General features: G+C 44.9%; 2 protein-coding genes across 10 annotated transcripts in view; one reads left to right on the top strand and one right to left on the bottom strand.

Moving 5' to 3' along the window:
* Positions 1–5,363, bottom strand: part of KLHL18 (kelch like family member 18) — a 54,016-nt gene extending 48,653 nt beyond the window's left edge. For 2 of the 3 annotated variants that reach the window (XM_059160743.1, XM_059160744.1), the window contains exon 1: positions 5,178–5,363. In XM_059160743.1, coding sequence (XP_059016726.1) covers positions 5,178–5,306 — 129 coding nt within the window. In that variant the 5' untranslated portion in view covers positions 5,307–5,363. The remainder of the gene's footprint in view (positions 1–5,177) is intronic. The other variant, XM_059160745.1, reaches the window with a different exon arrangement.
* Positions 5,364–5,463: 100 nt separating this feature from the next.
* Positions 5,464–23,429, top strand: part of KIF9 (kinesin family member 9) — a 49,698-nt gene continuing 31,732 nt past the window's right edge. Inside the window, exons 1-6 of one of the 7 annotated variants that reach the window (XM_059160740.1) lie at positions 5,464–6,216; positions 6,784–6,983; positions 11,264–11,361; positions 13,008–13,173; positions 15,263–15,369; positions 17,135–17,359. In XM_059160740.1, the coding sequence (XP_059016723.1) occupies positions 6,965–6,983; positions 11,264–11,361; positions 13,008–13,173; positions 15,263–15,369; positions 17,135–17,359 (615 nt within the window). In that variant the 5' untranslated portion in view covers positions 5,464–6,216; positions 6,784–6,964. Of the gene's footprint in view, positions 6,271–6,759; positions 7,002–7,398; positions 7,520–11,263; positions 11,362–13,007; positions 13,174–15,262; positions 15,370–17,134; positions 17,360–23,429 lie in introns of those variants that run through there. The other 6 variants (XM_059160735.1, XM_059160737.1, XM_059160736.1 and 3 more) reach the window with 6 other exon arrangements.

Below are 23,429 nucleotides of genomic sequence, written 5' to 3'. Positions count from 1 at the left end.
TTAAATTTACGCAGAAGCCTCAGAGTGAACTCCCTAAATGCTGCTTCAGTGGTAACTGATTTTCCAGGATGCCTCCAGCTCCCTTTTCCTACCCACACATCAGGCAGCGGCAAGCTCTCTCCTCCTCTGACTGGCGTCCAAATGTAACAGCATGAACTACAACATAACTTGAGGAAGAAAGCAAAACCGACTTTTCGAGAAACATACATTCATACCTAAGTGCACCTCTGCTCTCAAGGAGCATATCCTTCTGCTCGGTTCTGTTTGTTCACTAAGAAAAGGCAAGGCTGGAGATGAACACAAATGCTTGGGGAAAGTCAGTAGAAAACACCAGAAATGAACAATACTCAGAAGCACAAGTTTTCCAATGTGGTGCCATTTCAAAATCAAGAGAGTCCAGAATTCAAATGTGCAAAAGACTAGCTGATAAAGCCTGCATCTTTCCTCTCTCCTGAAACAGAGTAACGGTGGTGCATCGGGACATAGACATCGCTGTCCTCCGTGCTTGAAAATGACCCTGCAGATGGTGTGTGTTCCCTGCTCTGCTTCCTAACGTCAGCAGGGCAGGTGAGTAATGGGAAGAGGATGCAAAAGCATTCCTTCGACCAACAGCTAGGCTAGATCCCAGATATAAAAGCTTTGTCCCTTGGGCAATCCCTTAATATCTCTAAGCCTCAGGGTTTTTCAATCTCTAAAATGAATGGCTTTGATAGAGGACCTCTATGGCTTCTTTTCGTAGGATTCTCCTAGCTCTATAATTAAACTTGTGTAACTCACTATACCACGCAGAACATCAAAATGGCATGTATCAACAAGTCCTTACTTCACTTCCTGATAGCCTTTTCCAAACTCTTTCATCACCAAATCAGTGTGAGAGGAAATGAGGCAAGATTCCAGACTCAAATGTGTGGCTCTTGAAGCCGGTCTCAATGAGAATTGTGTACCTGGATTTAGTGGGTCAAAGGACAATATTCTAATACTATGCCTCTTACCCATGGAAAAGGCATTTCTTTCTGGAGGACAAATTATCAGATCTGGGTTCAAAACCTTAGCAGGGGTCTTGGGAAAATGCTAGAAGACCAATGCCAGCTTATTGGTGAAGTTCATTAGTGGCTGCAGAACAGAGAGAGAGCGCGCGATTGAGCAATGAGAGAGAAGGAAGCTTCTCTCCTAAGCTTATGGGTCAGTGAATAATATGCAGGTTTGGTGACCCCCTTCTGCTCTCACAAATAAGAAAAAGGAGAATGTGAGGTGAGGGGAGATCAGAAAAATGTTCAAGTGGTGGGTCTAGATCTTATTAATGAATAACAAATTGTGAACATTCACTGAATATTGGGAGTCTGCCTAACTCACAGGACCCCAGTGAACCTGACAGATGAGGCCTGAGCATTGGGCAACTGGCAGCCCAGAAGAAAGGAAAGGATACAGGCTGATGGGAAGAGGGGATGGGAACCGAGGTGGAAGCAAACCTCTCTGCCCAGACAAAGCCCAATGTTATAGGTTGCCCAGAAGTCTTGCACTGCTACTCTCCTAACCTTTAAGAGAAAATTATTTGTCATGTAGACGGACCATGGGCTTTTTCTGATAGGAAAAAGATACTCAGCTGGATTCAAACCCATGAGCCAGAAACGGGCCTTAGGGAAATTGCTCTTAAGCTTGAACACAAAATTTTGCATGTATGTTAAGTATGTACATCTTTCTGGGGAGAGGGCTCATCATTTTCAGGTTTTTAAAAAAGATTTTTCTTTATTTATTTGAAAGAGGGACAATGAGAGAGAGCATGAGATGGGGGAAGGTCAGAGGGAGAAGTAGACTCCCTGTGGAGCTGGGAGCCTGATTCAGGACTCCGATTCTGGGACTCCGGGATCATGACCTGAGCCGAAGGCAGTTGCTTAACCAACTGAGCCACCCAGGTGCCCCGTTTTCAGTTTTTTAAAAAACATGTCAACATAGACATAGAATATGATTTTTTAAATCTAGTATTATTACCCTCTCTGTTCTGCCTTTTCTTAATTATCCAACAGGTGCCCAAGGAATTCAAATTTCAAATAGTTCCAAAAACAAAATTAAGTAAGGTTTGAGAGTTGGCAGTGAATTTTGAGAATACATCATACCAGCTAACGCTAACTTTCAGACACTCCCTAAAGCTCAACAAGATAGAAAAGATGACCTGTTGTTAACAGTGAGTACAACTGACCTGGGGTAAATTAATTCAGGTAGCAGCTGGAATTCAGTTCCATCACTGCCAGTGATAGAAGATGCAACAGAGCAAGGAAGGACATTTGGCCAGGAGAACAGAGACCAGGAGTCCAGTCTCTAGTCCTAGCTCTGCCTATCTCAAGCTGTGATTTTGAACAAGTCCCTTCCTTTGGGCTTGGGTCCTCATCTGTAAAATGTAGGCTACTAGAGCAGAGCAGCAGTCTGCATACTCTTAAGACAATGAATGTTATGTTTAGATAAAATCACCCAGAATTCATCAGAAGCTAAACAAATTCAAAATGGCAGGTTGAACATGCCCATTTATTTTTTTTCTCTCTAGAAACCCCACCATTATTATTCATAATTATGTCATTATTCATAAATATCTGCTGCGACTGAACATTTACTACATGATTGTTTTAAGTCCATTAACTAATGGAATCCCTAACACTCTTATTAGGTAGGTGATGACGCCCATTTTACAGATGAAGAAACTGAGTCCCTAGTGTTTAAGGAACTTGCCTAAGTTTCCACAGCTAATAGGTGGCAGAGCCAGGATTCTAACCCAGGCAGTCTGGCTTGAGTCTGTGCTATACCATTTCTCCGACTGACAATTTGGGAACACCAAAACTCCCAAGGAAAAAGCAGCTGGAAGAGAGCAGATCAAATATATCACCAAACTTTGGAAGGTGAGTAATGACTGACTTCTATGCAGAACAATGAGCACTGCACATGGCAAGTCACTTCGGAGTCCCTTCCAAACCTCGACTACTGGAGACTCAGGTTTCCTCTGTAGGTGTGAGCATAAGGGAGGCTGAAATCAGACAGGAGCGGTCACCACCCCGGCAGAAGACTGGAGGTTTATCATCTGGACAGGATGAACCAGAGACTCCAGACTTGGGCAACCAGGGAACCAACCACTAAAGACAAAGAAGTGGCACCATTCAGGGATTAAGTGAAAGTCTGCATACAGAGGCAAGAGCCCCCAGTACCCTCCCATCATAAGGTTCCTAGAATGGGAACAGCCAACTTATTCCACTTAGGCAGAAGCCTGAATGAAGGTCCATGGGCTCTGAACATACTGCATGGAAAAGGGGAGGCCCATCACCCTACAGGTTTGGCTCTAAGGATGTGGCCCCAGGGCAGGAGTAGCATCACTGGGGAATTTGTCAGAAATGTAAATTCTCAGGCCCATGCCAGATGTACTGAATAAAAAATTCCCAGATGAGGTCCAACAACCAGTGTGTGAACAGGCCACCAGGTGATTCTAATACTTGGTATTAGAAGTTTCAGGAAAGACTCTATCCTGAGAGAAAGAGAGAGAGAGAGAGACCAACAATCTCGGTTGGAATTACCTCTAATAATTTTCTTGTTCCTTTGAATGAACAAAAAGCATAGTAATGGAAAAAAATCACTCAGGCATTGTTATGCTAAAGATTGTTATATTCTGTATTTGCATGAAATGCAGAGGCAAAAGGCAGTGCTTCAATTTATGTAGCAATATCTGTAACCATTCCCCTCCATCATACCCTTTTGCTTCTCTTTGTCTCACAAACTTCCCCTGCCTCTTCCTTACAGCCTAACTCTTAACCCCCAAATTCTCCCCATTACTGCTTTTCACCAGTCTCTACTCACCCCAAGCGTTACTGCCATGACCATTCTTCTGCTTACAAACCTCTAGTAGCCTTGACATCTTCTACTATGTAATCACCATGGACAAAAATCTCCTGTTTATATTTACTTCCTCGGCCTCCTTTAGTCCAGTTCATTTTTCTCAAACCCCTTGGCTCCCCACCGAAGATCCTTTTCCCTCTTGAGGCCACTTCACCCCCGCTCCTGGAAAACCAACCTCCTTAAGCGAGGCATCATGCAAAGAATACTACACATTTTCTCACTGAATCCTCACACTAATACTGAGAATTAGGAATCATCCTGGTTTTTACATTTGGAAAACTGAAGCTTAGAGAGATTAAGAAACTTGCCCAAGGTTATCACTAGGATTTTAATCCAAATCCTTCTATCTCCACACTCTTGACCATTCTACTCTCCTGTCTCCAGAGGTCTGACTCAACTATGGGAAGAAGAAAAGTTTCCTTAATTCTGTAGAAAAGAAGCAGGGTGAAAAGATCTCTGCATGTGTGTATATATATATTTCATGGGATCCCGCAGAGATGCTGAGAGCCTTTCAGCCAAAGCCCAACAGGGAGCACAGTTCACAGCAGCACCTTCCCACGTGGAGGGCTCCAGAGGGCTCAGAGGGTTAGGCCAAGGAGCAGCGGTGCATGCCTCTCCAGCAGGAATGGATGCAAAGCACGGGAGGAAGTCTGGCTCTTGCGTCCAGGATGCCAGTAGGGAACAGGTGGTTAAGGGATCCCTCTCCCCCACGCGGACCTAGTCCATCCTCCGAGACCTTTGTGGAGGTAGTAGAGATGGTGCACCTTTCAGTGAGGAACAGAGTAGACGCCCACTCCAAAAGGTGTCCAGATCCGATTTTAAAAGCTCTGATCTAACAATCAAGGACAAGCAATGACTGCTAAGGAGAAGGCTGCGCCTTACAACGGCACAGCTAACTTCGAGGACCACCAAGAAATGTCTACGGTGACAAGAGAGGGTGCCCATCAGAATGTAGAGGCGGCCACCGCCTCCTCCTCTCCAGAGGGGTTGCAAGTTCATTTTCTCCCGTCTGTGGGACAGAAAAGCGAGGCGAGTACCCCAATGTCTCCCACCCCGAGGGCCTCAGCCACACACCTCTCAGCCTGTCCTTCTAAGGGCTGAAGGGCTGTCCCTGTCCGTCTCCCCACTCAGCCCCAATTCCTCTCTCCCACTCCGCACCCCTCTTTCCCCTACTCGGTCTCTCTCCAATCTCCCTGCCCTACCACTCTGCCCACTAGACCTCCTCTCTTCCCCTACCCTCCGCCCCTCTTTCCTTCCCACTCGGTTCCTTATCCCTCAGCCTCACGCTGCCCAGTCTTCGGTACCTTGAGCGTCACGTCGCACAGCTTTCCTTGCCGCCGGATCTCCTCCATGACGCCGTAGCCGCGACTAGGCAACTCGGACACGGAGAAGTGCACCAGATCCTCCAGCTCCTCCGCGCCGTCCTCCACCATCTTCCCCGGCCGCCGCGACTGCGCAGGCCTGGCCGGCCGGCTCGATACTCAACGGGGCGGAGCGAGGGCGCGCGCGAACCGCCGCCGGGAGCGCAGGGCTGGAACAGAAGGGCCTGCCCGGCCGCCGTAGTCTCAGGGCGCTCCGCACCGGAAGCCCGGCTGCCCCGTTTCCTGGTGCAAGCCTAGTCTTCGTTCCCTCGCTTTCCCTACTGTGCTTTCACGCCTGCAGCTGCCTCAGTCTTTCTAGATTAGCCGGGCCATCTCCCATCTTTCCGATTCGGCCCTGACCTATATCGTAGCTCGATCCAGGGCCGCGGATTTCATTTCCGCCACTACCTTGGTACTTCCGGAATCTGCGGAAACGATCCGTTGCCATGGCGGCTATGTACACAGTTCTGCGGCGGCGAGATTCGGCTTGCAGTCGCTGCACTTGCAGCGGTCGGGCGGCGGGAGGACCACTGCCTCCGGAGCAGTGAACGGATTCACGCGCCGCCCGGGTGGGGAGAAGCAGGCTGGAGAGGGGAGTGTACGCTGAGGCGGCTGGCAGCGACCGGGATCCGAAGACCGCTCCACCCGGGAGTCCCCAGGCTTAGCTCGCTGATCTGTGAAACCCGAGCGGAGGAGGGGTCGCGGCATCGTGGGCGCCCTTTCGGGCTGGCTCCGGCTTAGGGTCTTCGAATCTAACGTTCCCTGGCCCCACGAGGGTTCTGCGTCGCTGCCGAGGTTGAGAGGGCACGAAGTGGGGGACCAGAGGTCTTCTGGACCCTTCTGTATTCGTCAGTTTTCGAACTGGAGGGGGCTTCGGGATCTCCAGGTCGACCCGCTCGCTTTACAGATGAGGAAACCGCTCCAGAGAGGGACAGGAATGGCCCCAAGGCCAACTGCCACCCACACTCCACGCAGGGGTCTGGTATGTTGGATGAGGAAAAGGGAGGAGGCCCGATCTGCCTGGAATTGAGGCCGGGTGCGTTTGGACCCTGTTGTTTTGGGGTTCAGATGCTGCCACCAATCTGACAACTATGAGGGTTCCGTATTGAGAGCGCTTGGTCTGGGCAGGAGCGCTGGAAGCTAGGGACTCGTCCCAGCAGACGCTCCCTCTCCTTTTATCCAGCCTTCAGCAGTGCTTGGTAACAATTCTCTTCATTTCCACCCTTAAACCCTTAAAACATAAGGAAACCACGTGCCTTTCAGAGAGGTCTCCTGGTGACCACTCAGAGGTTCACTTATTTACACCAGAACTATCTAAGGGTGGTGCCCATGAGAGAGACACTTTCCCCACAAGGTACTGGGGTGGCGGGGGAGACACTGCTAAAAGAGAGGGCATGGTGAGGGGCTGAATATGGCTTCTTGCAAGTGGTGCCTGGAAACTAAGTGTCCTGGAAAGGCTGTGGGCTCAGGGATTGAAGGTGGTGTGGGAGGGGGGAGTGACATATGCCCCTTGGGACTCTCTCAGTAGTGACTGAAGATGAACCCACAGGTGGAGATTCAGCCGTCCTCTGACTTCCAGCCATGACCATCACTACCAACCACCATTTCTCCAGTTCCTGCTCTGTGCTGGGCACTGTTCTGGACATTGAGGGGGGATTCAAAAGAGATTAAAGCACAGTTCTGTCCCTCAAGCAACTTGTAATTTAATTTGAGACCGGAAACCCACTCAAATGATGCGGCGTAAGAATGGTAACAAGCATTATTTCAGTAAGTGCAAGATGGCATGGGGTCTCAAATGTCTGGGAGTTGAGTGTCTGCTGGTCAGCAGCCTTACAGGATGGGTTAAGACAGAAGGGGGTGGGGGGATGCTGGCTGGCTCAGTCCTTAGAACATGCAACTCTTGATCTTGGGGCTGGGAGTTCAAGCCCCACATTGGGTGTAGAGATTACTTAAAAAAATAAGATCTTAAATAAAATAGAGAAGGCTTGCCTCAGGTGGATATAGCTCCTGACATACTTGGAGCTGTGGATGTGAGTGTGGGGTGGGCCTTGGGAAGATAGGGGGACTGCATGGGCATGTGCATGTGCAAGTTGCATGCCCCACTCTGAGGGGAGGGTGTGCTTGGGCTTTCCTGTGCTGTTCTTGTGCTGGGTGGGTGGGGGCTTCCATGAGGGAGGCCTGGGCACCTGCCACCTGCGCTGGTTCCATTCAGAGGGCACCCAGAGCCGGAGGCCAGGCCCTCAGACTGGTGTGAGCAGTGGTTCCCAGAGCTTTAGAAACTGAGGGTAAGTTTGCTTGTGTCAAAACACACCTTCCTCCACTCTCAACTTCCCAATAGCTTAGATCATTTTGAGATTGAGATTTTCCTTTTCAATTTCCTCAATTTGGGATCCACGTTAGAGCCATTTATGGCTTTGTATTTCTTGAGCTCAATTTTGCAGACAAAAATTTTAGGACTGAAATTGGATAAGCCAGCACCCTTGATCACCTGAATACCTTTCAGATCCATTTTCTAAAAATGAAAATGTCTGAATGGTCCCATAGTGGCTGGGAAAAGACTTCCATGAAATAATTACTTGAGGAATGTAGTAAGTGGACACAGATCTGCAGTTGGCAAATATAAGAGTGACATGTTTGCTTATTTGATTTGACATCCGAAGACCTTGTAACAGGGATTGGAGTTTTATTTGTTGACACCACTGAAACTGTGAACAAAGGGGAGGGCCTATTTAATTGCTTCTGTAGAGATACGTTATGCCATTGATGACAATTAACATAATTGTAATAGTCACTAAATTTAGTGGTCATTGCAAGTTGTATTTAGAAATATAGGGAGACATTAATATTTTTAAAATCTGCAATCTTTTTATCAGGTAACATTCATTGAACCTCTCTTGGATTATACATATATTCTTTATTTAATGTGCTTTAAAAAAAAAAAAAAAAGTGAAATAGGGGCACCTGGGTGGCTCAGTCTGTTAAAGCCCCTGCCTTCAGCTCAGGTTGTGATCCCAGGGTCCTGGGATCAAGCCCCACATTGGGCTCTCTGCTAAGTGGGGATCCTGCTTCCCCCCACCCCCGCCTGCCTCTCTGACTACTTGTAATCTCTGTCTGTCCAATAAATTAAAAAAAAATTTAAAAATAAAAAATAAAATTTAAAAATGAAACAATGAGGGGTACCTGGGTGGCCCAGTCGGTTGGGCGCCTGCTTTTGGTTCAGGTCATGATCTCAGGGTCCTGGGATCAAGCCCTGCATCAGACTCTGCTCAGTGGGGAGTCTGCTTCTCCCTCTAACTCCCTCTATACTCTCTCAAATAAATAGGTGAAAATCCTTTTAAACAAAAAGTGAAATAATTATAATCCAGAGAAGAAATCCCTGTCATGTATGACTTTTTCTTTACAGTAAAGGTCTTAACAATTAATTTTATTTATTTGTGGAGTTCTTTGCAATAGTTCAAGCAAACTATTTTTTTCCTTAATCACCATGTTTTGGCTATTTTCCAGTTTGAATATAAAATTGAATCAGCTTCTTCTGTGTCTCATGTTTCTCTAACTCCTCGTGAATTCAACAAATCCTTTGCTGGTTGTTTTTCTGTGTTTGTTTTGTTTTCTAAAAATACCCAGGAGATTTCTTTGGCTTCAACTCCCCTTTCCTGCCCCTTGAAGGTACAGGTTATTTTAGTGGTAAATGCTTTGTTTCTTCTTGAACTGGTTTAAGCCCGAGAGGGAAGTCAGAAGAGAAGCTTACCATGTAGCACACATCCAGACTCTTGGGCCTTGTCTCTATTCCAAATGTGTTTTGTACATTTGGAGCATGAACTCTAAATGAGTTTTTAACATTCTTTCTTTATATGCATAGTTCCATAAAAGTAAAATTATCGAAATGTGAGAGCCCAGTGTTAGGACTACATGACCATAGACTACTTGATGATATATTCACATTATTTGAAAAAGAAGGAAAGAAAAAAAAATTAGATCAGTATTAGGAAAACTTATACGTAAAATTAGAAATGTTTCCTCTTTGGACAACTTAAAATTATGTTAATTTCCCCAGTAGTTTCAAACAGTGAAGTTTAATATATTTTTATAGACTTTCATCTTGTTTTCTAGAATTCCTTAACCAGATTTAATGCAATTGATGATGATTAGAGATTGATTTTTCCTTAGCTTTCCTTAGAGCTCTTGATATTTTTTCTCAATATTTAATCATTTGTCATCAGTATATGAGAGGTATCTCAAGAGCTAAGTTTTAAGTTCCCCTCAAAGCAATAAAAATAGCACAACCGTTCCTTCTGTTTAATAACCGTCTTTGCTTCTCCTCTCTGTGGAGTGGAGATGCTGGAACCAAAATTTTCTAATTAGTATTAAATATTTTTACACAGTCACTGTCAAGAGAGGGCCTCATGTGATTTCACCAATGAAACTGATAGCCGATGAAATAGGAGATTTAAGGGCACCTGGGTGGCTTAGTCAGTTAAGCGTCTGCCTTTAGCTCAGGTCATGATCCCAGGTCCTGGGATTGAGCCCTGCATAGGGCTCCCTGCTTGGGGGAGAGCCTGCTTTCTCTACCTACGGTTCTGCCCACTTGTGCGCTCTCTCTATTGCTGTGTCAAATAAATAAATAAAATCTTTTTAAAAAAGAAATAGATTTTAGTAGTTATCATTTGGTTGTGTAATTCAATTAAAAAAATTTTTTTTAATATTTCATTTATTTATTTGACAGAGAGTGAAAGCATGCAACTAGGGGGAGGAGCAAAGGGAGAGGGAAAGAATTTCAAGTAAATTCCTCCCTGAGAGTGGAGTCAGTTGTGGGGCTCCGTCTCACGACCCTGAGGTCTTGACCTGAGCCGAAACCAAGAGTTGGACCCTTGACCAACTGAGCCACCCAGGTGCCCTTGATTTAAAAAAAAAATTTTTTTAAGATTTTATTTATTTATTTGACACAGAGAGACACAGCAAGAAAGGGAGCACAACAGGAGGAGTGGGTGGGAGAAGGAGGCTTCCCGCTGAGCAGGGACCTGGATGCGGGACTTGATCCGTGGACTCTGGGATCATGACCTGAGCTGAAGGCAGACGCTTAACAACTGAGCCACCCAGGCACCCTTTAAAAATGTTTTTATAAAATACTTCAGTTAGACAGAATCTACGAGATTAATTAACTCTCCCCTCAATGCAACAGTCCCTTTGGTGGCATCTCTGTTAGCTGGCATCTTGACTTTGCTTGAGTTTTTTCCATTTATAGGACAGTTCTATATAGTAGCAAGGTCACTTACCTGAATCTGCCTCCTTATTCCTTATGCCTATAACCTTACATCCTATTCCATGAAGCTACCCTAAGGTTTTATTTTAACATTTTGTTACACATTGTATTATTCACAGTAGTGTAAATAAAGAAATACAAATGTAAGTGTGTCTACCTGAAAGAAAATAGAGTTAGGTTCGAGAGAGGAAGAGGAGGTAGAGGGCTCTCTGATTTTTTTCTCAATGGACTGCCAGAGAAGAAAGAATATTTGATTATGGGCTAGATTAAATATATTTTTAGGGCATCATTTTTCTGGTCTAAGTCAGTCACATGGAGGTTGAGGAGGAGATGTGGCATTTGCAGTAATGTATGCTAGTGAAGAAAAGAAAATTAGTTTAAATGCACGTCCTAAGTATTTTAGAGGAAAATATAATGAATGAGGCAAAGCGTAAGTGGACTGCATTACACAATATTTTTAGGAGACACATCTAAGATTAGGCCACTCAAGGGAACATTCTTCTTGCCTTGTGTGTCTCTCTTAGGGGGCCGTTGGTGGAAAATGATGAGTCGGCCTTTATAGCAGGAAGTGCCTGTGTATGTTGAGCAGTGTCCCTGAGTAGAGCACTGACAGTTTAAGGGGTTAAAAGGAAAACTGGCTCTTGAGGATAGGAAAATACAGACTGCATGTCACTGTGTTCTACTCTTCTTTGTAAGCCACAGCACCCCCCCCCCCATGATGGTCATTCGATGACGACCACTGAAAGTTGCACTGTTTTTTCGTTTTTAGCTGGAATGGGCACTAGGAAAAAGGTTCATGCGTTTGTCCGTGTCAAACCCACCGACGACTTTGCTCACGAAATGATCAAATATGGAGATGACAACAAAGTAAGTGGAACGCACTTGCCGTCATGGGCCTGGTCCCTCTGTCCCCCCTTGCTACAACATGACCCTGTTTCCAAACAGCCTGTAAGGACAAAGACAGAATTGACAAAAGTTCAGATGGACTTCAGAGTCCAACAAATCCAAAACACTCCCCTGAATCGCTTTTGATGAGGAAACCCTTGAAATTCCCATTTTAAATTATGTTTTTGCTTAATACGTTTACCTTCATCCTTGTATCCTATACAGAAAAGCTGACCTTTGTGCACACTCATAAAACTTTCTGGTGATCAGATCTGCTGTTACATGATCTCCCCGGGGGTCCAGGTAGAATGTCTTAAGTTGATAACTGTTAAACTTACCAAAGCAGTGGAAGCAACTCTTATTGAGATAACTGGAAAGAGTTATCTGTCCCCATGCCTTTAACACTGTCATGACCGTCTTTCTGAAGCCCATGAGAGGCTTGGGACAGGTTGAGAGAGTCCTATGTTTTCATTCAGCAAACAACTGTGCATCCACTCTGGGCAGCACTGAGATGTTCTTTAAGGGAGGAATTCAAGGGCAAACTCTCCAAGCTTTGCAAGTCTTGGCAGTCAGAAAAAAAGCTCACACTGGGCACGGTTTCAACGAACATGGAAGCACAGAATATTTAATGTGTGAACGGACCAAGCCTCTCTTTCTTGATCTTAACCTTTTCTGCATGTGACTGTGTCTTGGCTCCTGGATTAGGGCAACCAGGACAAAAATCCAACAAGAGGCTCTTTTTTTTTTTTTTTTAAGATTTTATTTGTTTATTTGACAGACAGAGATCACAAGTAGGCAGAGAGGCAGGCAGAGAGAGAGAGAGAGGGAAGCAGGCTCCCTGCTGAGTGGAGAGCCCAATGCGGGACTCGATCCCAGGACCCTGAGATCATGACCTGAGCCGAAGGCAGCGGCTTAACCCACTGAGCCACCAAGGCGCCCCAACAAGAGGCTCTTTACATCAGAAGTCCCCATAGTGAAGACTTGGAATTTACCATTGACCTAATGCAATGGGTTCCTAACTCAGCTCTTCCATAGAGCATCTAATTTTTTTTTTTTTTAAGAAATCTGTGCATCTAAAAATATGCTAATTACAAGTATGTAGGCACCTTGGATTTGCTGTAACACCAGTGAGGAACTATGAGAAACCAAGAAGAGCCTTTTCTGTGGCTGTTAATTCTTCATTCCTCACAAAGGCCCATAGCATGTAAGAGATACAGCTCAAGCCCAGGCATCTGTTACCAAGCCCACTTTTCTCTCTGGCCTAATTCAAGGCCTCCCTGTGCTTAGTGAATGTGTCTAAAGCTTGGTTAATAGAAATAGGAAAAATGTGCTGGACTCAATATCATAGATGGGGGAACCAAGGCAAAGAGCACCCAGTAACCTAGGGTGACAAGTCCTGAAACTATGACATGCTCTAGTATCCCGATCCTTCCACCTTAAGGGTTGTGTGATCTTCCTGCAGGAGATTTCCTTCTCCCATCCCCAAGAACTCACTGAAATATTGGCCACTCGTGGGAGTCCCTGTGCCTCCTAAAGTTCACTTCCTCTATTTTCTCCAGGTTAGCTTAGCTAACAGTGAGTTCTTCATACCAGTTTCCTAAATACTCTCTCTCTTCCTCTCTTCCTAGAGCATTGATATTCACTTAAAAAAAGATCTTCAGAGAGGGGTTGTCAATAACAAGCAGACAGACTGGTCGTTCAAGCTGGATGGAGTTCTCCACAATGCCTCCCAGGACTTGGTTTATGAGACAGTCGCAAAGGACTTGGTTGCTCAGGCCCTCGATGGATACAATGGTAATTTAGTTAATTGTCGGTTGTTTTACGTAAGAACCCACAGAACCCTTGCTGTAGGAAGAGATGCAAGTATTTTACGGTGGATGAAAGAAAAGATAACCTCACATGCTAACTCCTGTGTGCTTCTTTGTCCGTCTCCATTTTCTTATGGTGGAAAACTAGGTATTTGCTTGGTGATACTGTGGGCATGACTTGATCCAAAGTTCTGGGATCCTACCTTCATAGGAAGATTCAAAGGCTGTGGCTCTTTATAGGTCATGGGGATTGAACTATTATCCTGTTTCAGATCTCTCAAATATTAGCTTGGAAGATAATGTCCCTTATAAATTTGACTGAGTCCAAATATTTTTCTCTTGGTTACCTGCTAGGAGCTACTTCCATTCATTCTACCAGCAAAATCAGCCTACTCTTCCTATTCTAGTGTAGGGTTATTTACATATAGCACCAAAAAAAAAAAGGAGTTTGATTGTCTTAACAAATTAAAAGCAGCTTTATTGGGAAGGTTTTAACAGCTAGTTTAGTCTAAGATGCTTGAAAATCTAAAGATTTGAAAATCTTTAGAAAGAATGTATCACCATTTGTAAACTTTGTCCATGTGACTGGAATGTTCCCTGTCTGCAAGTTTAAGGTCTTTGGTTTAAAAGTCTGTTTAGTGTTGAGGCCCATGCATTGTAATGTATCCTACTTGTGACACATAGGTATGGTCTTCATTGACCCTCAGGGGATTTGGCCCCAAGGAACTAAGAAGGTCTAGGAGGTTAATAGTCTTGGGCTCTGGGTACTGTGGAATCACAAATGGGCTCTGAGTCCTATCCGCTGTGACTCCTTCCTGCACATTTAAGTTAGTAGATACTGTTTCTGACCTTGGCTACCATGCTGAGTTAGAGCCCCTTGTGTAAAACCTACCAATCCCAGGAACTAGAGCATTAGCTGTAGAGAAGGCAGACGCTGATTTCCATGGCCCTGTGTCACCCTGAAGCAACATTTGGGATGGGTCTGGCTCAAACTGGCCATACCAGGAGGAAGGGCAGATGGGAACAGGAGCACCAGAGCCTGGTGGTGATGGATGGTAAATCTCACAGACATGACAGGTGCAAACAGAAGTCTTCGCTGAGAGGACATTGGGGCTAGGTCAGGACCTGTCATGGTGGTCTGTTTCGGGAAGTGGCAGGGGACCAACTAGCAGCCCTGATTGATCCTGTGGAAACTTGCAGTCTATACACCTTTCTTCCTGGGCTTTTGAAAGCTCTTCTTGCCTCCGGCCTGGCCAGCTCCATGGTGGCTATGCCTGAGACTTGCAGTTCATGGCTTTGCTAAAGAAGGGCTAGAGTTCAATGTTCCTGTTTCCCTCCTCACCTGTCTAGGAAAATTCCCAGTTTCTCTGTTCCTTGATATCACCTGCTCTGCTCAGAAGCCTGACGGTGGGATCTTCTCTTGGCACAGGGAGCCATCTGGGCCAGATTCAGAATAGCAGTCTGTGTTTTTTTTTTTTTAAAGATTTTATTTATTTATCAGAGAGAGAGGGCGAGAGAGCAAGCACAGGCAGACAGAATGGCAGGCAGAGGCAGGGGGAGAAGCAGGCTCCCTGCGGAGCAAGGAGCCCGATGCGGGACTCGATCCCAGGACGCTGGGATCATGACCTGAGCCGAAGGCAGCTGCTTAACCAACTGAGCCACCCAGGCGTCCCAGCAGTCTGTGTTTTGACCATTTATGTCCCCATTTCCCTGCCCACCCATCCTCCCTATAGCACGAGTTCCTCATGTCCACGGCTGCTCCTGATGGCCACTTCCATGCCCGGGTCCAGGCTGGCACTAGGCATGCTGGCGGATAAGAGAGCTATCCTCAGGGGCACCTGGGTGGCTCAGTCGTTAAGCATCTGCCTTTGGCTTAGATCCCGGGGTCCTGGGATCGAGCCCCACATCGGGCTCCCTGTTTGGCAGGAAGCCTGCTTCTCCCTCTCCCACTGCCCCTACTGTGTTCCCTCTCTCACTGTGTCTCTCTGTCAAATAAATAAATAAAATCTTAAAAAAAAAATAGAAAGAGCTATCCTTGAAGCTCTTTTCCTGGACATGCTTCCAAATATTTGCAGGTACCATCATGTGTTATGGGCAGACAGGAGCTGGCAAGACATACACCATGACAGGGGCAACTGAGAATTACAAGCACCGGGGGATCCTTCCTCGTGCCCTACAGCAGGTAGGCAGTGGGCCCACAGGTGGGGTGCCGCACGGGTCCCTCCTCTTACCACAGCTGCTGCTGACCCTAGGCCTGCTACCAGACACAGGATGCACATTTAGGGGGTTGGGGTGCAGAGGCCTCAGAAAACGGGGAGTTCGGGTTTCAGAGTTTGACCCAAGCCCATGCGGAGCCAGTTTCCTCATTTGTGAGGACGTGTCAACCGGCCTCTTGGCTCCCGCACTGGTCTGTGATCCTGTAATTAAGGATTTGGAGGTCCTAATCATGTTCCTTCCTTGTTCTAATGAGGGGGATATGGACTCTTAGAGAGCTGCCTTACTGGCCTGCTCTGGCTTCTACCACCACCATTGCCCCAGAAAGAGCAAAGGGAAGAAGCAGGCACAATATGAACATGCAGGACTGAGTCAGCCTTGGGGGGTCTGAGAACTCTGAACGCAGCATAGAGGGGCCTTTCTGTGGAGTCCTGTGAGGACCCTCTTTTGGGAGGTAGGCGGCAAAGCAGCTTTTTCCCAAAAGCATCTTGAGGTTTTCTAGCCCTGTCCTGTAAGAATGGAAAGGACCCTGTATAGACTGCCCGGCTCTCATTGGTGAAGAAGTCTCCTTCATGCCTTGCTGTCAAAGCTTCAAGATCTCAGCATCTTCAGCTTCAGTAGTGTTGCCCAGAAAAATATAACGGAAGCCACACATGCAATTTGGGGTTTTCCCATAACCACAGTTTAAAAAGTAAACAGACAAAGGTGATTTTGATATATTTTATGTCAGTATATGCAAAATATAATCTCCACATCATATGTCGATGTGAAAACTCTTGAGATATTTTACATTATTTTTCTCACACCAAGTCTTCGTGGTGTGTGTTTTATGCTTATGGCCCATTTCTGTTTACACACTAAATACTCATCAGGACTACTTGATCTGTATTTACATTTCATAAAATTTACTGTTGAAGAGGTAGATTTATTAACCCAATTTGTTCCAAACATACTGAAAAGTTTACCAGTAACTGAATTTAGGAGCTGCTTTAAAATTCAAATTAGTTACAATTAAATACAATTTGAAATTCCGTCTCTCATTTGCGTCAGCCACATTTCAAGTTTTCAGCAGCCACTTGGGACTGGTGTCTACCGTGTTGGACAGCATAGACCTAGACTGTTAGAGCAAGGTGGGGGCCTAAGGGATCATCTAGCCCAAACCCCACTGCCCATTTGACAGTTAAGATCTTAAGTTAAGGTCCAGAGAGAGGAAAAGACCAGCCCAAAGTCATTTGCCCATAAGTACCAGGGAAGGTATTTGGAGCTGGGAAGACTGAGTTTGGGCTTGGCTTCTCTCAGGAGCTAAGTGACCATAGACAAATAATTTCATTGCATGGACCTTCCCACAGGTGGGCATTGCCCCTGCCTTGCTTCAGTCACAGGGGAGTTGTGAGCATGGAATTAAATAATGGATGTGAAAGAGGCATCTATATGTTGAGACCCCATAAAATAAGGGATCTTCACTCCAGAGTCTTTTCCATTCATCATGTCATGGGGCTTTTCAATCTGTTAAGCCCGGCCTCAAAAAACTACATGATAATAATTATCACTCAATAGACTGATCGTAGTAATTGTTGATGATGACCATCATGCCAGCTAGACTATAAGTTCTTTTAGGACAAAGTTTTTTTTATTGTACTTTTTGATGTACCCTGCTGAGGCCAGAATCCTTCTAACATGGGCTGGTCATTGGAGTTTTGCTCTTGGTGACTGCAGTCCAATCCCCCATCTAGGTTTTTAGGATGATCGAAGAACGCCCCACACATGCCATCACTGTGCGTGTTTCCTACCTGGAAATCTACAATGAGAGTCTGTTTGATCTCCTGTCTACTCTGCCCTATGTTGGGCCGTCAGTCACACCAATGACCATCGTGGAAAACCCTCAAGGGGTCTTCATTAAGGGCTTGTCGGTCCACCTTACAAATCAAGAGGAGGATGCCTTCAGCCTCCTTTTTGAGGTGAGATGACCAAGTCTAAGGGCCCCTTCCTTCCTTCTCTCCTTCCCCCCTTCCTCCTTCTTTCCTTTCCCTTTTTTATATTTTTATATTTATTTACTAAAGATTTTATTAATGTATTTGTCATAGAGAGCAAGAGCAGAGGGAGCCACAGGCAGAGGGAGAAGCAGGCTTCCCACTGAGCAAGGAGCCCGATGCAGGACTTGATCCCAGGACCCTGCTGAAGGCAGATGCTTAACGGACTGAGCCACCCAGGCATCCCTCTTCCCTTTTTTACTTTGCTCCCTCCCTCCTCCTTAGTTTTTCACTTACTTTGATAATCGGAATGAATATTAATATTTGTTCATTTAGCAAGTTCAGATAGTAAAGAAAAAATACAGGAGGGGCGCCTGGATGGCTCAGTGCTTTAAGCCTCTGCTTTCGGCTCAGGTCATGATCTCAGGGTCCTGGGATCGAGCCCCACATTGGGCTCTCTGCTCAGCAGGGAGCCTGCTTCCCCCTCTCTCTCTGCCTGCCTCTGTGCCTACTTGTGATCTCTATCAAAAAAAAAAATAATAAAATCTTTAAAAAAATTTAAAAAAATACAGGAACAAGAAAAAGAATTCACTTGTCTGTTTCCTATATACAGCAACAATAATGTTTATTTTGGCTTATTTTCCTCTAGTATTTTTTTCCCTGTGCAATTTTTTCTTAACATAGTCAAGATTGTCCTTTTTTTCAGTTAACATTAAATCATGGGCATTTATAATGTAGAAAAAAATAAGGATTAGCATCCTTAGTATGTAAGAGCTCTTACAAATCTATAAACTCCTCAATGCATGCTATTTTTTTAAAAGGCATATAGGTTGGAACTCTTTTTAAAAAAAAAGATTTTATTTATTTATTTGAGAGATAATAAGCATGGGTGGAGGGGAAAAGGGAAAGAGAAGCAGACTCTCCACTGAGCGGGGAGCTAGGTTCTGGGGCTCAGTCCTAGGACCCTGAGATCATGACTTGAGCTGAAGGCAGATGGTTAATGGACTGAGCCACTTAGGCACCACTAGGTTGGAATTCTTATACTTTGTTGCTGAAATGTAAAATGGTGCAGCCATTTTGGCTGTTTCCTAAAAAGGTAAACATTAATTTTATCATAGGACCTAGCAATTCTGCTCCTAGGTATTTTCCCAATAGAAATGAGAAGCTGTGTTCACACGAAGACTTGTAGGCAAATATTATAACAGCATCATTCATAATAGCCAAAGACTGGAAATAATCAAAATATCCATCACCTGATAAATGGGAAAACAAATGTGTTACAGTCATATGATGGAAAACTATTCAGCAATAAAAAGAAATGGAAGGGTGCCTGGGTGGCTCAGTGAGTTAAAGCCTCTGCCTTCGGCTCAGGTCATTGTCTCAGGGTCCTGGGATTGAGCCCCACATTGGGCTCTCTGTGCAGAGGAAGCCTGCTTCCTCCTCTCTCTCTGCCTGACTCTTCCTCCTTGTGATCTCTGTCTGTCAAATAAATAAATAATCTTTAAAAAACATCTTTAAAAAAAAAAAAAGAAATGGAGTAGCAATAGATGGTACAATATGGGCGAATCTCAAGAAAATGCTCAGTAAGAGAAACACAAAAGATCTATCCTGTATAATTCCATTCATTTGAAATGTCCCAGTGGACACATCTTTAGAGATAGAAGGCAGATTAGTGGTTGCTCGGGGGAAGGAGTGGGAAATGGTTGCAGATGGGCCCAGGGAACTTTTCGGAGTTACACAACATTTCTAAAACAGGATTGTGGTGATGGTTACACAACTTTGTAAATTTTGCTAAAAACAGTCACTGAATCCTATCTTTAAAACAGAGAATTTTACGCTATTTAAATTATGTGTCAATAAAATATTTTTTAAAAAGTCACCTAGGTGTCCTCTGGGGTGATTTATACGTGGAGCCCTTGCATCTACAGGGAAGATAGCATCCCAGGAGGCAGCGGTCGGGCTTTCTTGTCCTCTTGTTGCTCCTAACATTTCACCGTGACGAAGGATGTTTGCTGTAGGTTTTTGGTGGCTTCAGGTTAAAGAAGGTCCAAGTTTGGGAAGGGTTTTTATCATGAATAAGTGTTTATTCATTCCCTTGGTAATAACCACTCTCCTGACTTATGATCTTTTCTTTGGTCTTCTTTATAGGTTTACCACCTGTGTTTCCTCCAACAGCATAGTTCAAAATTTTTTTTTGAATTTATTATTTATTATTACTATTATTTAAAGATTTTATTTATTTATTGGACAAAGAGAGACACAGCGAGAGAGGGAACACAAACAGGGGAAATGGGAGAGGGAGAAGCAGGCTTCCTGATGAGCAGGGAGCCTGATATGGGACTCAGTCCCAGGACCCAATGATCATGACCTGAGCCAAAGGCAGATGTCTAACTGACTAAGCCACCCAGGTGCTCCTAACCTCCTTTTTTTTTTTTTTTTTTTTTTAAGATTTTTATTTACCGGGGCGCCTGGGTGGCTCAGTGGGTTGGGCCGCTGCCTTCAGCTCAGGTCATGATCTCAGGGTCCTGGGATCGAGTCCCGCATCGGGCTCTCTGCTCGGCGGGGAGCCTGCTTCCTCCTCTCTCTCTCTCTGCCTGCCTCTCTGCCTACTTGTGATCTCTCTCTGTCAAATAAATAAATAAAATCTTTAAAAAAAAAAAAGATTTTTATTTACCTATTTGAGAGAGAGAGTGAGAGAGAGAAAGCATGAGCAGGGGGAGGGGCAGAGGGAGAAACAGACTTCCCGCTGAGCAGGGAGCCTGATGTGGGACTTGATTCCAGGACCCCACAACCATCTTCCTCGCCAAAAGCAGACACCCAGCTGACTGAGCCACCCGGGCACTCCCCCTGCCTTCTTTTTAATTGAATATTTAATTTCTTATTGTCCTTTTTGCCCCCTTTACTAATTTAGAGGTTAAATGTTCATTCATATTTATATTCTCTCACCTTCTCATTTTATCCTAGAAATAACAACTTGCACATTTAGTTAATGTGAACATACCCAAATGAACATACCTATCTAGTGAAATCTGAATCAGCTCTGTGGATTATACCAGTGTCATCTTCTTGGCTTTGATGTTGTGCTATGGTTTTGCAAGATATCAGCACAGGGAGAGGCTGAGTGAAGGGTACAGAGGACCTGCCTATACATTTCTTTGAAACTTCTTGTGGATCAAAATAAAATGTCATTTTATTCCCAACATCATGTTTATCTATAACATTGCCATTTTAATCATGTTAACAATTATTTTAAAATAAAACCTCTCATTTCGTATCCCACTTCTGACACATCATTGGGGCGTCTGGATGGCTCAGTGGGTTAAAGCCTCTGCCTTCAGCTCAGGTCATGATACCAGGGTCCTGGAATCGAGCCCCACATCGGGCTTTCTGCTCAGCAGGAGGCCTGCTTCCCTCTCTTTCTCTGCCTGCTTGTGATCTCTGTCAAATGAATAAATGAAATCTTTAAAAAATAAAATAAAACCTCTCAAAATCTAAAGTTCATGAAAACCTCTCCTTCCTCCTGGATTCTGTAAGAACCATAGGATTGTTGCCTTGTCTTTTACGTTTTTGTTTTTTGACTCCGCAAGGGAATCATTATTAATGTTTTATATAGTCTGCATTCTTTTACATTTACCCTCATATTTACCACTTTCTTTTCTCCAGAACCTTCCACTGGAGGATGTTTTCTTTCTTTCTGTTATACCTCCTTTACAGTGAGTGTGCTGGCAACAAAGAGTTTCTTGTATTTTGAAATGTCCTTATTTTATCCTAAATCTCAAAGGATAGTTTTTCTGGGTATAAAATTCTATTTTGGCATTTATTCGCTTCTACCATATTAAAGATATCATTGCAAAGTTACGTTTTCCATCGTTAGTAGTGAGAAGCCAACTGTCAGTCTATTCAACAGTCTTTTCAAAGTGTGTTAGTCTGGATTCTCTGAGAAGCAGAGGCCAAGATGGGATTGAATATGCAGATTTTATGAGGGGAAGTTCCTGTATCAAGGAAGCAGGGAGGGAACTGGGTAAGATTGATCAGCTGTCAAGCCATGATGCAAGCCTCAGGTGAAGGGAGGGAAGGTCAGGCGGAAGTTTCTAGATTGCTATGCTGCGTAAGGAAGGCTTGGGAGCAGTTAGCACAGGACTTTTCATGGAGGGAAGTATAGTTCTCAGGCCATCAGAGCTTGCCTGGTGGAAGCCAGAAAGGCAAAGGGAGAGAGCACTTCACAAAGAGGGGACATAAGGATGAAGGTGTAGTGACCCTTATGCTTTTGGCGAATGCCACTGAATTTGTGGGACAGGCAAAAGTGAGAAACTGTGGAGACATGGCCATGGGGGTCAGCGAGGAGGTCAGCCAGGTCTGCTCCATGGCTTAGGGTTTCCCTTCCTCTCCCCAGGGGACCTTGTTACCACTGCTTTGGGCCTTGTTCAGAGTATTTCTCTGGGGCCTTTAAGGGGACAGGGGTCTCTCCCACAGGTCCTTTTTCTCCTAAGAACAGCTGTTTCTGCCATGTCTTTAGGTGTATTCTGATCATAGGACCCAATTCTGTGAATTAGAGGCAAGGTCCCTTTAAAAATACAAGTTACGGGACGCCTGGGTGTCTCAGTCAGTTAAGCCACTGCCTTCAACTCAGTTTGTGATCCTAGGGTCTGGGATCGAGTCCCACATCGGACTCCTTGCTCAGTGGGGAGCCTGCTTCTCCCTCTTACCTCTGCCTACCACTCTGCCTGCTTGTGTGTGCTCTCTCTCTCTCTCTGACAAATAAATAAATAAAATCTTTAAAAAAAAATACAAGTTACTAATCTTTACAAAAAAGGGGGGGTGCCTGGGTGGCTCAGTGGGTTAAACTCTCTGCCTTCGGCTTAGGTCATGATCTCAGGGTCCTGGGATGAGCCACATGTCAGGCTCTCTGCTCAGCGGGGAGTTTGCTTCTCCCTCTGCTGTCCCCCCCCATCTCTGTGTGCACACACGCACGTGTGTGCTCTCTCTCAAATAATAAAAAATCTTCAGAAAAAAAGGTAAAAACATGTTCACTGTAAAAACATGAAAACGTGCAAACATATATAAAATGAACACATGGGAGCACCTGGCTGGCTCAGTTCGTGGAGCATGCTACTCTTGGTCTCAGGGCTGTGAGTTCGAGCCCCACGTTGGGTGTGGAGATTACTTAAAAATAAAATCTTTTTAAAAAATGAAAAAATAAAGAAGTGACCTCTAAACCCCAACCCAGAAGTGACCATTCTGAACATCTTATTGTAAGCATCTGTGTATTCTTTCTTGTGGGAGTGCTTTTGTGTTCCTTAGATTGCCCTGCCATATGGTTTCACCCTTCATTTGGTTGATGTGGTGCACCCCATTGATCGATTGGCATGTGCTGAACCATCTTTGCATCCCAGGGGTTAGTCCCCCATCATCCTGGTGTATGATCCTTTTAATGTGCCATTGATGTTAGTTTGCTGTGATTTTGGAGTCTTTGTTTCTCTATGATTAAAAAATATTTGTTGGGGTGCCTGGGTGGCTCAGTGGTTTAAAGCCTCTGCCTTCAGCTCAGGTCATGATGCCAGGGTCCTGGGATCGAGCCCTGTGTCGGGCTCTCTGCTCAGCAGAGAGCCTGCTTCCTCCTCTCTCTGCCTGCCTCTCTGCCTACTTGTGATCTCTGTCTGTCAAATAAATAAAAAAAATTTAAAAAAATATTTGTCAACATTTTCCTGGCTGTGTCACATTCCATTGTACAGACAGATCATTCCCTAATCACTGAATATGTAGGTTGATTGTGAGTCAGTATTTGGGAACATTTCTAAGACTCTTCATTTTTTTTAAAAAAAGATTTTACTTATTAGAGAGAGAGCATGAGCAGGAGGGAGAAGGAGAAACAGACTCCCTGATGGGCAGGGAGCCCAATGTGGGGCTGGATCCCAGGACCCTGGGATCATGACCAGAGCCAAAGACAGATGCTTAACTGACTAAGCCACCTAGGTGTCCTCTAAAACTCTTTATATTTATTGCTATTTTGCTTTTCAGAATGCTCTACAGACTCACACACCTAGGTGGAGGGTGAAGG

This window comes from Mustela lutreola, chromosome 2 (assembly GCF_030435805.1).
Source record: "Mustela lutreola isolate mMusLut2 chromosome 2, mMusLut2.pri, whole genome shotgun sequence".
NCBI classification, from domain to species: domain Eukaryota; kingdom Metazoa; phylum Chordata; class Mammalia; order Carnivora; family Mustelidae; genus Mustela; species Mustela lutreola.
This window is presented reverse-complemented; position numbering and strand designations above follow the sequence as displayed.